Source organism: Coccidioides posadasii, chromosome 1 (assembly GCF_018416015.2).
Source record: "Coccidioides posadasii str. Silveira chromosome 1, complete sequence".
NCBI lineage: Eukaryota > Fungi > Ascomycota > Eurotiomycetes > Onygenales > Onygenaceae > Coccidioides > Coccidioides posadasii.
Genome location: NC_089407.1, coordinates 2,866,624 through 2,881,390, shown reverse-complemented (window position 1 = coordinate 2,881,390; position 14,767 = coordinate 2,866,624). Strand labels below are relative to the sequence as shown.

Below are 14,767 nucleotides of genomic sequence, written 5' to 3'. Positions count from 1 at the left end.
TTGGATAGAGATCAAGTAGTGAGACTACTCGATAAGAAGACCTGGGGTTGTGACACATGAGACAATAAGGCGTGAATGGCCAATCTTGCAAACGAGACGTTCCTATCCAAGCAAGGGTAGAAGGTCCTTTTCCTCCGCGCTGGGCAAATGACTGAGGCGCAAAATCTCTTCACATTTATTCCCGACGACCATGATTACAAGAGGCCGGAGGATCATTATCTGGCTATAGTGAGGAGAAAGGTGAATTGCCGCCCACTTCCTGGGTCATATCCACTTTCAACATCATACACATCGAATATACGCGGCATGACTCTTCTTGGAGAAAATTTGGGAGACGACTGGTCTTTGAGGAGGGAAATGGAATTACAAACACCTTGCGGGAAAGTCTCAAATCCTTGATATAGATGGTGGACTGAAATGTGCGTAAATCCTAATACATCTTTTTGCCTGGACAATCGTTCTGGATATCACTGATGCGCAACGTCCATTTATGCTCCCAAACGATTCTGTCGATATCAAAGCAAAGACTGTAGAGGCCGCCCTTCAACCTTTGGGAAGCCTACCATTTAGTGCTAGCAGTTTCGATACTGCCTCTGCAATGTTGACCCTTGACGGTGTCAAGGAACCCAAAACTTTTCTGTGAGAAGTTGCGCGGTTTGTGGTTATATCTAGCCCAATTTCTTGCATTGTCATTATTAAATCGGCCCTGAAAAGCGAGATTAAATGCTGGTGCGCTCCATGTGCGCACCGAGGAATGTCCAGACCGAAGGACACCATGAATGATATCTCCGTCATGGAGCGGCTAGCGTTTTTCTCCAAGTGGGATTTGGCCACATATCCATGCAATGAATCATTGCTCATCTGCAGTTCAGCGGTGACGCGCGCCCACAGGAGTGTGCTCAAGCAGCAGAAGTGTTAGTGGGCGTCTGGTAGCAGAATGATCCCAATTGTTCGCAGATGAAGGAAATGTTGATCCCCCAGCCGGAATTGCTCTTCCAAGACCATCCCAATGATATCCAGAATGAACTTGTGATGTTAGTTGCAAGACCTTTCGAGCTAGCATATTCATTTGACCGTGGAATGCGCTATCTCTTGGGCTGTGTCCAGTTGGTTTCTCTGTCTCCATTGATATGTTCCCATCCCCATATTGCCACCAGAATTTTTTTCAAAGTTGCACTTGAGCTTCGGGCATCAATCAGATCCGAAGCCGTTTATGATTTTAAAGCACTGTTACTTATCCAAGCGAGTTACAACAAAAGGTCACCTTTCATAGTTGATTCGATCGGATAACTATCGGCGCTTCAGAGTCTGGCGTTAACTCGTAGCTAATCTCAAGCCTGTGACTCAGGGCCAGCTCCACATCCTCCACCAACTCTCAGCAGGGCATTTCAATATCCGTTTGTCGAATTGGTTGGTCGGTGCCTATAAGCTTGTCGGGATTCGGATGCAATTTCTATCCATACATTTCTTACGGAGTACACCCAAAGATTAGTACAATTCATATCATAATAATCATTGTGATGATACATCGTCATAAGCTGCTGTTTCCTGATGGCAGCTCTCTTGCTCCGCCCCAACCTCGTCATCAGGACCCAAATATATGAGCCCTTGAATAACAATCAAACCTCATTTCTGCATTGGCAGCGACTAGAACCCTTTCACACAGAATTGGTCCAATCTAATCGATAACATATTCCGTAGAGTGTAGGAAGAGAGAAGAACTCAAAGCGTAGCTTTTCCTGACTGGTAAGCCCGACTACGCCCTCATAGCCTTGGCTGATACATTAATGGGGGTCATATAAGTATCGTGGCTAGGCTATGAGGAGGTAGGCATCTCTGAGATTTATTTATGATATAAATAGCCACTTAATATAATCTCTTTTGGCGGCTTCCTTGTACCTTTCAGCGGGGGCACAAGTGACAAAGAAGTGACAGCGATGATAATGAGGAAATGCATGGTTAGAGAAAAATAAGGGGTCTCAAGCAGTATATATAGGCTGTCATTTAGCTTTGATTTCTTGTTTGAGATAAATAGCTGTGCAGAGCCAATATTTCTTGCTTTCGCAGATGGCGCTATCATTTTATAAGGGGGAGGAATTGCTTGACTACATTTCTAGCAACACACATCCTAGCAAGATGTCTAATTGTTGTATAAAAAAACAATGTATATGGGTATCAGAGAATAGAATATCTATAACATTATTAGCATTCTCCTTTTCTGAGTGATAGGAGTCCCGCTGGGACGACAATAACATGAACGCCCCCTCTCTACCGCTGGCAGTTTGGTGAACCGGTTTTCACAATAACCTGGTAGTAGGCACCAAGAAGATCTCACTGCATTGAAAGCCTCTTTGCCACAGTGCAATTTGGCAATGAAATCAACATTGCAAAAGTGGATATCTGGAGAGGTGTTCATATATGATAAAATATTCGGGTCTTAAATCCCAGGCAATGTTAATGAAGAATGCTAAATGCCGCAAACGGAAATAAGACCGAGAAATTGACTTAACCTCGACGAAAATAAGCCAAGTACTCTCTCTATATGGAGTACACACATATGTGCTCTGCCTGTGAGGCTGGGAGAAGGGGACAGACTGCTTCGCCTTTCGGCCAGCCTCCACCAGACTTGTCACACGATTGATCTCGTCGGTTAAATTTAGCAGAGTTTTGCCGTCAAACCCAAACCTCCAAAGTCAAAAGAGGGGGGCGACAAAGGGGTAACAAGCAGCCACGCTGCAAATAACCAAATACTCCGAAAGTCCGTCCGTTCCTGAGGCTTTTTGGAACTTCCCCGCAAACGGATCGGAGGGCTTCCAAATACGCAGTACGGACATACTTAACTACTACGTCCTACATCCCATGCTTGTGGGTGTGTTGGTGTGGTGTGTATGCATGCTGCCGCCTGCATCCGCACGGGGCATAGCCAAAAAAGCTGTCCCGATGAACAGTGCTTTTCGCTCAAGGCTGAACTAAGCTAAGCAGCTGAATGGGTAGCCAATTTGCAAGAATTTAACTGGACTGTTCTCCGCACTCTGATGCAGAACGCTTGACTTTTCCAGTACAACCACCTCAAGGCTGAGAGTTTCATTGAGCCGCAGACGGGAAGACGAATTGTCGACGGACCGGGCGCAAAAAGGGGGAATGCAAAAATCCAATCAGGCTGCATTGGTTATCTCCAATTGCCCGCTCCGTACGGAGAACTTACGGGAGTTTATTCCACCACAACCGGAGAGGACGCAAGATGCAGTGCATTGCTTTCGTCATGAGACACACTTTGTACACCCATACAGACATGGATGAATACGGAGAGAAGTGCTTCTAGTTTATTGATATCGGGTTTCAATTGATAGTATCCATCAATAATAATGGTAATTTAGCAATCTCATATCGGTCCAATTGTGAGACAATTTGAATCTTGGACTGTAAATAGGGTTAAAAAAAAGTTATCGGTGTATGGGGTATCGTTATCACGCAGAGGGGGGCAAAAGCAACTTAAAAAAAAAAAAAAAAAAACAGAAGGCAAACAAAATCAGCAACCCAATAAATAAGCGACGGTGTATGTGGGATATAACCGGTAAATATGTATGAAAGCAAACGAATGCAGAGGTCAAGTGAAAATTCAATGCGTAGAGATCAATGCCTGAAAAAAGCAAAACATGCAAAACCCATGTGTTCCTCAAGGCAAACATTCCAGCATTATGTAGTTAGTTATACGCCAGACGAAGACTGCGCCTAATCCGTATCCATTTAAAAGAAAGGAAAAGAAAAGAAAAGAAAAGAAAAGAAAAGCGCAACAGCCAACAAGATAAAACGAGAAGACGAATTGGCCAACTAGTCTCTTGGATAGTTCATAAGCAATTGCAAACACAAAACCGCCAAGTACCCCATACCCTGCATGGAAAGACAAGAGAGTTAACCGCCCATCATTCCATTCCGTTAAATGCAATTTGAGTCAAGTTTGAACTGAATGCATGAAGCAATCCCAATGCAAAACAACACCATAGAGCCTGATAAGCAAGAAACAAATGAGAGGATAAGCCCATAAAACTGGGTCTAAAATCAAATAAACACCACCAATAACCATATTGACCACCATTTGAAATGCACTGGAATAAGGGGAACAGGAATAGGAGTGGCCGTAACATAATAATGGAAGGAATACGAACAGTTATCAACAGCCATTATCACCGTCGTCGAGGCGAAATCCAGTCCAGCAGACTCCATTGCCTCACAACGGGAAATCGAAAAAAAAAAAAAAAAAAAAAAAAAAAAAAGGGGGGGAAAAATGGGTTAAGGTCCAGGTCATCAGGTGTCGAAGGCCGAGAAGGAAGTTTCAGACAAATTGTCGTATCGTCCGTCGTCGAACATCAATGTATTGCGAAAGAAGGGAAGTCATCATGATCATGAAGGTGCGTCCATAATGCTCTATCATGGGACAGACACGCTTCATTGGGTATTATTCAGGTTACCAGAACCATTTATTTATGTGGTTGGGCTCGTCACTCGTACTCCGCTTAATTTTCGAGATAATGTATGAAATGCTCCCGTTTGAACCATCCAACCCGTTCAAAGGCCGTCCAAAGCTTGCTTGCTTTGTTGACGTCGATCTTGCAAGCTTGTTGAGCGTCGGTCTTTCGAAATTCCTTGTTCTCGCTAAACTTGTTGAGAAGAGCCTGGAAGATGCGGCGCTTGCTACAGAGATAGGTGGCACACGACAAGCGAAGGGTAGCAGCGAGATTGATTTCTGCTGGATCGAGTGCGTCCCTATTGGGATCATTGCTGAGATCAAGCATCTGGCCTTTCCAGTCTGCCTTGAGCCCCTTGGTACCGTGGAGGGTCGAGATTGGAGGGCAGTAGTCTGGAAGAGAATTGTAATCTGTATCGTCGCGGTTGGTGCCGATCACACGAGGCTTGGGAGGATTGCGAGTAGGAGTCGTGTCAAACGAATCGACAACTTTTGTCTTGGGACTGGATCGCTTAGGTCTCTGTGACTTTTGCACGCGAGGAGCGGTGGCATTACCACGCCTGGAGGGGGCGGGGGCGATCTTCTTCAACTTCGACTTCGTCTGCTTCCCCGGGTGCACCAGGGTCCATTGGTAGTCAAAAATCTTCCGCTCCTGTATGGCGTAGGCACGGGGATTGCGGTTGTAATTGGAGATCACACGGGAGACGCATGACAAGGCGAGCATGTATTCATCGCGAGTTGGCTGCTGGAACTTGCCCTTAGCCGTCGATTTCTTGCTAGCAATGTGCTTATCCACCAAGGCCTCAGCGTCAGGCACCGACTCGGGGCCAAAGAGCGGCTCATGCTCAAGGAGGGAGGGTCTTCTGTCGGACGGGAAGAGGACGGGGTCTCTGGATGGGCCTGCAATGGCGTTGGAAGTCGTATGGCCATTGTCACCGTCAACGGTGTGGCTTCTCTTACTTCCGTTGTATGGAGTGACGGGTGGCGACGGCAGGTCCATGTCGGACTGGGGTTGGGCTCGTTCAGGAGCGATGGGAGGGAGCTTGTTGGATGGGGAGAAGGGCAACTGCGAGTAGAGGTCGGAGTTGAAGCTGTCGAAGGGTTTTGGCTCTGGAGGAGACACCAAACTAGAGACAGGCGGTAGCCGGGTCATATCGCGGCGACGAGGGGATTCCAATATAAGAGAAGTAATCGAATTGCGAGGCGAATTGGGCAAAAAGCGGCGGAATCGATCAAAGGTTTGTATTATGGGATTGGTTGATTGGTTTGCCGGGGGGGGGGGGGGGGGGGTCAAAGGGAAGTATGTAAGGAGAATGAATGGAAGGAAGAAAGTAGTAGTAGTAGTAGAAGAAGAAGAAGAAGAAGAAGCAGTAGAAGAGAAGAAAGAAATAAAAAAAGAAACCGGAAAATCAGCCAGCGCCTCCTCAGCAGCGGATAAGAAAACAGTCAGGGTCAGATGGCAGACTTTGATGACCAAGACAGGTGGAAGTCAATGGAACGCCCTGGCCTTGGCGGCTTCCGGTGGAGGAGGGAGGGCGCGTGGCGGATTTGTCAGGCGGAGGCTGCGTGGCGATAAGCCGCCGCTCGGACTTTCGGCGTTAAGAACGATGTGCGTGGCTTAGGTAACGACAAGGTTTAACGTTATCACCTCCCACTGCCTTGTAGCTAGAAGTCACTGTCTCTCGCAGGGCCGGTAAGGGTCAGCGCGAAGATAATACTAAACGGAGTGATGGAAGATAAGAAAAGGAGAAAGAGTGGGGAAGAGGGGGGCTGGGGGGAGGTTTTGCTGGGTATTTGAAGGCAACAAGAGTATGAATAAGAACGTGAGTCAAATGATACGATCATGCCTAAATGATGTGTCTTCTGCGTCAATGTGAGGGGGGCAGCGCAAAAAAAGGGGACCGCAGCTCCGGTCTGGTTGCGTGTACCCTGGAAAGGGTATGCCCTTTCCATCCTCTGGTAATGACGATGATGATATATAATAGATGCAAAAGAAGCAGAATACTCACCCAGAGAGTAAATGGACGTAATTATGCGGTGTCTCTGAACGATGCTTCGATGATGCGTGCTTCCATCCAAACCGCGGGTCAATTTGGAGGTGAAAGTCTGATGAGGAACGGGCGGACTGACGGCCGTTTGACGGGTGCGACTCCAAGGGATTCTTCTCAGTCAATCTGGTGGGTGGATTTCAGGCAGAACAAATATAACTAATCAGCCGGTGGATTCTATTCTAAACTATGTAAATTACCCGGCCCAGATGATGAACAATTGGGAGATGTTGGGATGGAAACCTCGCAAGGCCGGCCGAAAGATGGGTGCGGGGAGGGACAGTGTTAAATACAGTTTTCTTATTCTGCCTGCGGGAGGCCAGTCTACGGCGGATGGTGATCTAATTGAAACCGATTTACCCTTTTTTGGAGCGCGGCGTCAATGGGGGATTAACGCTGAACCTGCGGACGCGCTGCCGGAGATGAAGGAATTGGGCCCTTTCTTGGTTGCGTTGTACATGGGCTGGTTCGCGTGTTGGTTCGTTAGGCAGTGAATCAGCGACCGGTGAGGTCAGGCATAAGAATAGAACAGCCGGGGGAAAAGCCACAACAGGCGTGTATGTTGATTCGGCGGGATCACGCGAACGGCCCCATCTTCCATCCCAGGGAATACATAATTAATAGTTAATGACGATGGCACTGCAACACGAGAGCTGTGTCAAGTCTGTGTGCGCACAGTCCTGAGCCGGTGAGATCGGCCAGCTGGTCAAGACGCCTGTCGCCTGCGCCCAGGCACTCTTCGACACTGATTTGTCGCTCTCAAATGGCCACCGTCGGGTGAGACTCGCTCTGGCACAGCGCAAAAGGACAGGTCAACGGGGCACCAATGGAACGGCGCAGAGCAGCCCGGCTCCCACGGTTGAGGAGCGAATAAGACGGCACAATTAAAGTGTCGGGACACGCCGTTCCTTACCCGGATTTAGCCAATTGACCGCTCTGCACCGTCGTCACCCCCTCATCACCATCGTCATCGACTGCGGCTGATGCCCTGGGTCAGCTGCCTTGTCTGATGTTTTTTGTCAATTGACCGATTGCTGCCCTCCACTGATCGAGCGTCGACAACGGGTTTTCCAGGCTGGAGGGCTCTTTGTCCTCGGTGAAAGAAGTTCTTTTCTCCCTCCTAGCCGTTCAAGCCCGACTAAGAAACAAGCGTTGATGAGGTCGCGGGGATGCCATGTCACCGTCCCCGCTGTATCCACGGCTTTGACTAGGCAGATTGTGGAGACGGACCAGACAAGTGTCCGAAACACTTCTGCACAGCTTCAGCAAAGCTAAAATAAATAAAAAAAAAAATGCACCAACCTACGGGGACCCTTGTCTCATCAAACGGCCAATTTTTCAACACAAGGCTGCTGCCCAACAGATGATGAATTGGCTAATCAGAAGGCAGCAAACATGATAGCATCACCGTCAAACACTGACTCATCAAACGAAATCCCACTTTCATCATTGCTTTTCCGTGATGGGACCTTTGCTTCATTTCACCAGCATTGCCCTGTTGAATCACTTCATCCACACAGGCCCATGAGCCATTCTGCAGACTTGCTACCGGTGGCCCACCCTCTGCACATGAAACTTGAAGATGCTATACTCTCGTGCAGCTTCGTGCCCTACCATGGTATTTGCTATTACACACTTCAGATCCAACCATTGATCAGGCACTCCATGGATCATTCATTCCTTGGGGTACTTTCCCGAACGCCCTGGAAGCACATGGATTGTCTCGCTTACAGACGTACGTACAGACATACCACCGGTTTTGGAAGGCTTCTGAACGTTTCTTCAAAAGCATTTCGCATCCTTCGAATGATGCCTTGTGGGTTCCGCGAGACTCCGCCAATTGCATACTTCTGCGCCTGCGAACAACTATATTGCTTGGTGGATGCCTGAAGGAAATGTAACGGTACCTTATCCCCAGAGTTATCTTTGTTGCATTAGATGTGTTTTTGATGGATTAGTCGCAAGAGGGAGCGAATCTTCACGACATTAATGACAGCTTTTAAGTCCTTTTAAGCTGTGCTTATGTCGCTTCACTTCTCACGAATACAAGCATGGAAGCCTGTATTCGTGACTTTCCAATTCAAAAATACTTGGCAACCTAACTTCTTGAAAACGATCGCATCACTACCAAGGATCACCAGGGATGCCTGCAGCTTTCTATGACGTCGCTGAGGATGATATGAACTCTCTTGGTCTAGACTTTCGCTCCCTCCATTTGCTCTGAACCTGGTCGACAAACGCCCGAGCTATCAGTTCGGCCTGACAGAGACATCACTAGAAGCTTGACAGCAAGGAACGCTTGACTCGAGCACGGCTCTACTCCTAGCATCTATTGGTCCAGGCATCAACCGAACATGGATCTTTTGGCTATGACTCATCTCAGGGAGGATCTCTGGGTGTTGCTTTTGCGGCGCTCAAAGGAATTTAGTGGCTCGAATTAAATAGGAAACTACAGGAAGGCACGGCGGCTATTTCATGAAATTTTAGGTTCTAACGTCGATATCAGGCAACAAAATTGGCACTAAACTGCCAGAGGTTAACCACGTAACAATGAGTGGTAGAGGGTACCCGGATACCTAAGGGAGGTGTGGTTGCGAGCGACGATTGTAGATGATGTCAAGAACTTTACTGTTCTGATGCCTTGTATATCCATTTATGCCTATATATGAATACGTATATCATTATCTGGGAAATGATGTTGATTAAAGTTAAGTTTATATCTGGATCCGCGGCTAGAATTGAGGCGCTGAGCATGGGCTCTTTGGGGTTGGATAGCGGCGTAACATGCATGAGGTATCGACATCTGAAGACGATCGGTAAATATGTGAAGTCGGGTATCGCTATGGGCTTTTTCTTTGTTCATCATATAGCAGGGGCTCGCACGGAAATACTAAAGATATGAACCTCTGTTGCCAAAAAAAAAAAAAAAAGGAAAAAAAAAGAAAAAAAAAAGGGGGCGTCTTCGTACGATTGAAGGACCTGGTATCAGAATTCTCGTGGCGCTCACATTTTCCCATAGCGTCCAAGTTGAGAGTTAACACGCTTGAGCTTTGAAACGGTGAGAATGTATCGTCATTGGAACTGACAGTACGGAGTACACTTCGTCTGGGAGCTCGGCCAGGGAAGATGGGAGGGAGTAGTACCCCGGCGAGGCCAGGGATTCTATGGTTGCACTTCAATATCAGACGGAGATGGCTTTCCAGGAACCCAGATTTGGAAATCCCTTCGTCCAGTAAGAAACTCCAATTCATGATTTGGTCGCCTTTTCTGCTGCCTTTGTTTTGTCGACAGGGGCCGGCCGACTGCTGCACCCTCCGATCCTCTTTCATGTCCCGATTGGCGAGCGTCTCAAGGCGTGGCGGACAACTCTTGTGATCAGAGACTGGACCGTCAAGTAATGGCCCGACGGGTCGTTTTTGGAACTATTACTTATTGGCCGATTCGGGCATAGAACTTATGGGCGACAAAATCGATGATGGACGGGATGCCCTTCTGTCCACCGCTCTTAGCTAATGTTTGACCATACTTCATCGCCTTGCCTGCTGAGCCGGCGGTAAGGAAAACAATTCCTGGTAAGCAATTAGATTGTTCTCTTTCTCATTGCCTTGATTCTGAGAAAAAGGATATCCCAGACTGTGCTCCGCACGAAATGCCTGGTCACATGTAATCACCGGATGCATGTAGACATGGAGTACCGTATACTCTCATGCCTTCTTGGGGGCTGCGGTCGCCTGGGGGGCACCCTTGATCCGCGGCAAGGCTTGTCAGCTGGAGGGGCTCTTTTTTTTTCCGTATTGCACAGCATAACTCGTCCATGCAACCAACCCAACGCAAGGATAGTTCCGTGTCGCCCTGCTGGGCGAGATTCATTATGTGTCTGGAGCACCATTCTCTTCCAAAATGGTCCGTCTCAACAATCCTTTCCCATAAATGCATTGTCCACGGCAAGCCCATTGCTAGCAGCAACGTCCGCATGATCTTCTCGCTAACCCGATTCAACACAGTCATGAGTGCCGGATCACAACTTGATTCCATTCCCATTCCAGTGGCTTGGATGTGCAGTCCTCCAATGGGAGCGACCAGTCTTCCCTGCCCCTCCATTAGGGAGAGACCCGACTTGCTGCCCCTCACTGGCGCAGCTCACGGACCACCACCACATCCTCCACCCCTGCGCGATCCAAATTGGGCTATTTCCCCCGTCTGGAGCCTAAAAGTCGTGTGAGTCAGGCGCATGACATGATACAATCGCATCCACTCTCTGGTGTAACGGGAGGCCACCACAACTGTGGGGGTGGTTTCACTGGTCGCATTCTCGGGACGCCGAAGACTTTGGGGCAGGTACTCCGTTGTTACGGAGGAGATGGTCAACTACGAAGCAAACTAACCACTCTGCATCCTCCGTACGGAGGACATCCATCATTATCTCCATACCGATTTTTGATTTTTCATCAATTGGCTGAGAAATCCACCGCTGAATAAAACTCATTCTGACTCACACCTCCCAACGCGGTGTTTACGGACACAACACGGGCGCGAGCTTGTTTACCGCCATCTTACCCCCAGCAACGGAGAGATGGTTGTTCCGCGACTGGTAACGGGGCTCTCGTCACATGCAAATCCCTCATGATACGTGGGATTAAGGTTTTTTGGCTCTTCCCCAAGCTCAGGAGGGGAGAGGGGAGCATGACGTGAGAAAATGCAATGCTCCGGTGAAGAGGGGAAGAGCCTGTGTGAAATGACAAGGGAGTTAACGATCCCGCTTCTTTCGAAGGATGCGACCGCCACACAATTGGTGCCAATTTAATCAAACAGCCGAGCTTCACGCCATTGAGATGGTCTAACTACCCGCTGGGCTCCCTGCCGGTGCTGATTGGCTCCCCGCACTGTAGAGGCGGTTGTCATGCGTGCATCTCATGGGATGCAATTGACTTTTTTTTTCCTTCCTTTTGGAGGAGAAGAGTTGATGCATATCTCGATACTTCTAGAGTGGGATGTGCTCCAAGGGATGGAGAGCGTGTGCATTGGCTCTGCTGTTGAAGGATGAAACCGCTTGCGGAATGTCAATTGACAAAACCACTGCTTTGACATGCGGATAAAAAGTCACTTCGGTGTCCAAAGTTACTTCACCGTCTACTCTCGGGGGAAGGTTCAACAAAGCTCGGAAACACAAGGCCATTTCAAAGCTGTGAGGTCTATCTAATATACACAATATTGACACACCCACACACACTGGGTATTCTTCTCATATCATATACTCTGAAAACTCCCATTGGCGTCTTGCAAGGCTCTTTCCAATCAAAACCCAATTGCGTCCTTGACCCTTTTCATTGTCTTATCCGCATTACTAGCTGCCTTCCTCGCCCCTTCCTCCGCCACTTTATCAAGGTATTCTCTTCCCACCGCATTCGTCATGAGCTCCGCGTACCGCTCTCGAATCGGCGCAAGATGGTCAGCCACCTTCTTCGCGACATGCTCCTTCAATATCCTCAGACTCGAGCTCTCATGTTCCTTCGCTAATTCCGTCGGCGACAAATTGCAGTTTGTGTCGAAATTGCTGAGGATATCTAGGAGGTTGGAGACACCAGGTCTCCTCTTAGGATCGTAGGTGACGCCCGGTTCGGAGTCGGTAAGTGCCACTTTTATCTTCTTGTGGATTGTCTCTGGTTCGTCGGTGAGGAGGATTCGGGAGTTAGGGTCGGCGTGGGATTTGGACATCTTTTGGCCTGGGGATTTCAGGGACATTATGCGTTTTGCGGGTGCTATTGTTGGTAGGTCCAAACACATTAGTTTACGAATCTGATGTGGGAGTGAGTGGCGGGGTTTGGCGGGTAACTTACACACGAGAGTATTTGGGGGAGTGAGAACGGGTCCGTATATGTGATTGAAGCTGTTGGCGACTTCGCGCGAAAACTCGAGGTGCTGCTTTTGATCTTCTCCGACAGGAACGTGGGTTGCCCTAATTCGCGATACAATTAGCATGGCTCTGATGCGAGAGCCATTGTCGAATGACCATACGAATGGACCAATATATCCGCTGCCTGCAGTACCGGATACGAGAACAGGCCCAATCTCAGCTTCGCTCGGGCGCTGGAGTCTTCTAATGTCGAGTTCTCCGGTAATTGTAGTTTACTCTACATCTAACGTTAGCGAGCCACTCAATCAATTGATAAGAAGATGCCAAACATACCTTCCACTGCGTCATCCTCGATAGATATCCCATTGAAGAAACAGTGCTAAGAATCCACATCAACTCCGCATGCGCTGGCACCTACACTCCTCCCACCCGCGTGTCCGGCAGGCAAGTCGGTCAGCCCTCACAATGCCATAACGAGAACAAGAGTGTCCCATATTGCTATGCCAGAAAATAAACGCACAGCGCTCTGGAAAAATATCATAGCCCTCTCCGGCTTCAATCCCACTGCCAGCAGAATCGCAAACGACTGCCTTCTCCATTCCCGCAACACCTCTGGATCCTGCGGCATCGTCAACGCATGTAAATCCACAATCGAATAGATCAACTCCTCTCCCGGGATTGCGTCATCCTGGAGCTTCACCCATTCTCGTAAAGCGCCTAGATAGTTGCCCAGGTGTGGAATGCCGGTGGGTTGGATACCGGAGAAGATGATGCGTGGGGGGTCGGTGGGCGCAATAGTGGTGGTGCTCATCTGGCTTCGTTGGTGCCATCGGTGCCGCGTTTTGGTATAATTAGCAGCGCGAATTATCGAACTCTTCGTTAACCCGGTGCGGGCTCGAAGATAGTGCGCAGGTATTGACATTTTGAGCTTTCTACTCGGCCAAAGCTCCCGCGTTGGCCGCCGAGTTGAAATCCAAAAAATATATATCACGTGATTTATGATATGACCACCAATATTTTTTCGGGGAAACCGAATTATGGAGTTGGCAAAGGGGTTAGTATGAGGAGTACGTAAATAGCGGTCTTCGAATTCTATATAGATCGATTGAAAAGAAGGCGGCGTAGATATACATCGAATTCAGACTCCCGAATTTCCCAGCTAAACAGTACAAATAACCCAAAAAACCAAGGATTTGATAATAATACAACTCCAGTGCAGAGGGAACCCGTTTTTTAGCCCTTTCGAACCTCTGATAGAGGTGCATGATTCCGAGTAAATTTTTCTCTCGCGATGATATCTGCCACGGACTCGGGGGATTTTGCGTTCTTTTTGGTGCCAAATTGGCCGAGTTCGGCTTCAAGAGCCTTAAGTACCTCATCGCCAGCTTGATCCATGGACTTGCCAACACCTGTATCCAAGAAAATGCAATAAGTTAGCGTCTCCTAGTCCCGATTTCCAAACAGATGTGTGGAAAAGAAGCCGCCAGCAATCCATACCTAGGCTAGCATGCTCCCACACATTGGCCTTCATGCCCACGCCGTGGAATGCATGTTTCCTCAGAAATGCCAACCACGCCTGCACTGATTCCGAATTTCCATCTTTGATCTGTATTAATCTTCTCATGGTAATTCTCTCAAAGTTCTCCGGGGTCTTCCTATGGATGAACGGACTTCGGTATAATGTCCATCTTTCGATGAGTCGTGGGAGCGGAACAGGGCCTGATGCGGGAAGATTGAGATAGTAGGCAGCTCGGAGAGCAAAGTCTGCGAAGAATTCCACGTGGCGGGCACTATAGGAGCGTAGCTGGAGATCGCAGACCGGCAGGCCGTATTCGGCCTTGCGTTTAAGAGGTTTGAGGTAGACCGCTTGAACGCTTCGCGGTAATCTGAACTTGGAGTTGATCGACTCTAGTCGGTCCATCCTGTACGAAATATTCTGTCAATTTAAAGGTACGAACGGGATATGATGTGCAGTGCAATTTTGGCTAACCATTCTTTTGCTTCGGGATCTTCATCTGGGGCCTCTGCGTAGCTATGGTGGCTGGAGGTTAGCAGGTTATTCACCTCGGGAGACGAAACGTAACTCACGATAACTGCTGGGGTGTCAGTTCGGATGCATCCATCTCCGTCACATTTGAAGGTCGGTCTTCTTCTAATCGGAGCGATGTGGTTGTGAGCGGCCTGGCTGGGCTCGATAACTGTGATCGAAGTGGTCAGAACTGTGCCATTGAGCATATGGAAAGGCGCTAAGTACCTTCAGCCGTTTGCTGCATCGCAACGCCGACCTAAAATAAGATAACGAAAACATTATGACTGCCCGGTTTTGCGCGCGTGTCCGCAATGCCTTTTCACATTACCACTTCTCACGGCGTTTTCGACCATTCATTTTTTTGGCTGTCG

The 14,767-nt window shown here is 48.4% G+C and overlaps 4 protein-coding genes across 4 annotated transcripts; 1 reads left to right on the top strand and 3 right to left on the bottom strand.

The window, feature by feature from the left end:
• Positions 1–4,514: 4,514 nt before the first annotated feature.
• Positions 4,515–5,618, bottom strand: D8B26_000807 (uncharacterized protein; the record flags this gene model as incomplete). The annotated part of the gene is made up of 1 exon (XM_003071161.1): positions 4,515–5,618. One exon carries the CDS (start codon positions 5,616–5,618, stop codon positions 4,515–4,517), a length of 1,104 nt encoding a protein of 367 aa, XP_003071207.1.
• A 94-nt stretch (positions 5,619–5,712) lies between these two features.
• On the top strand, positions 5,713–6,087 carry D8B26_000806 (uncharacterized protein; the record flags this gene model as incomplete). The annotated part of the gene is made up of 1 exon (XM_066123347.1): positions 5,713–6,087. One exon carries the CDS (start codon positions 5,713–5,715, stop codon positions 6,085–6,087), a length of 375 nt encoding a protein of 124 aa, XP_065979421.1.
• A 5,377-nt stretch (positions 6,088–11,464) lies between these two features.
• On the bottom strand, positions 11,465–13,289 carry MSW1 (Tryptophan--tRNA ligase, mitochondrial; the record flags this gene model as incomplete). Its single annotated transcript, XM_066123346.1, has 4 exons — positions 11,465–12,469; positions 12,529–12,644; positions 12,701–12,781; positions 12,888–13,289. 4 exons carry the CDS (start codon positions 13,287–13,289, stop codon positions 11,809–11,811), a joined length of 1,260 nt encoding a protein of 419 aa, XP_065979420.1. The 3' UTR covers positions 11,465–11,808.
• Positions 13,290–13,443: 154 nt separating this feature from the next.
• RSM10 (mitochondrial 37S ribosomal protein uS10m) lies at positions 13,444–14,734 on the bottom strand. Its single transcript, XM_003071157.2, has 5 exons — positions 14,622–14,734; positions 14,456–14,565; positions 14,358–14,399; positions 13,865–14,289; positions 13,444–13,776 (listed from the first exon to the last, which is right to left on the bottom strand). Exons 1-5 carry the CDS (start codon positions 14,673–14,675, stop codon positions 13,601–13,603), a joined length of 807 nt encoding a protein of 268 aa, XP_003071203.1. The 5' UTR covers positions 14,676–14,734; the 3' UTR covers positions 13,444–13,600.
• Between the last annotated feature and the right edge of the window lie 33 nt (positions 14,735–14,767).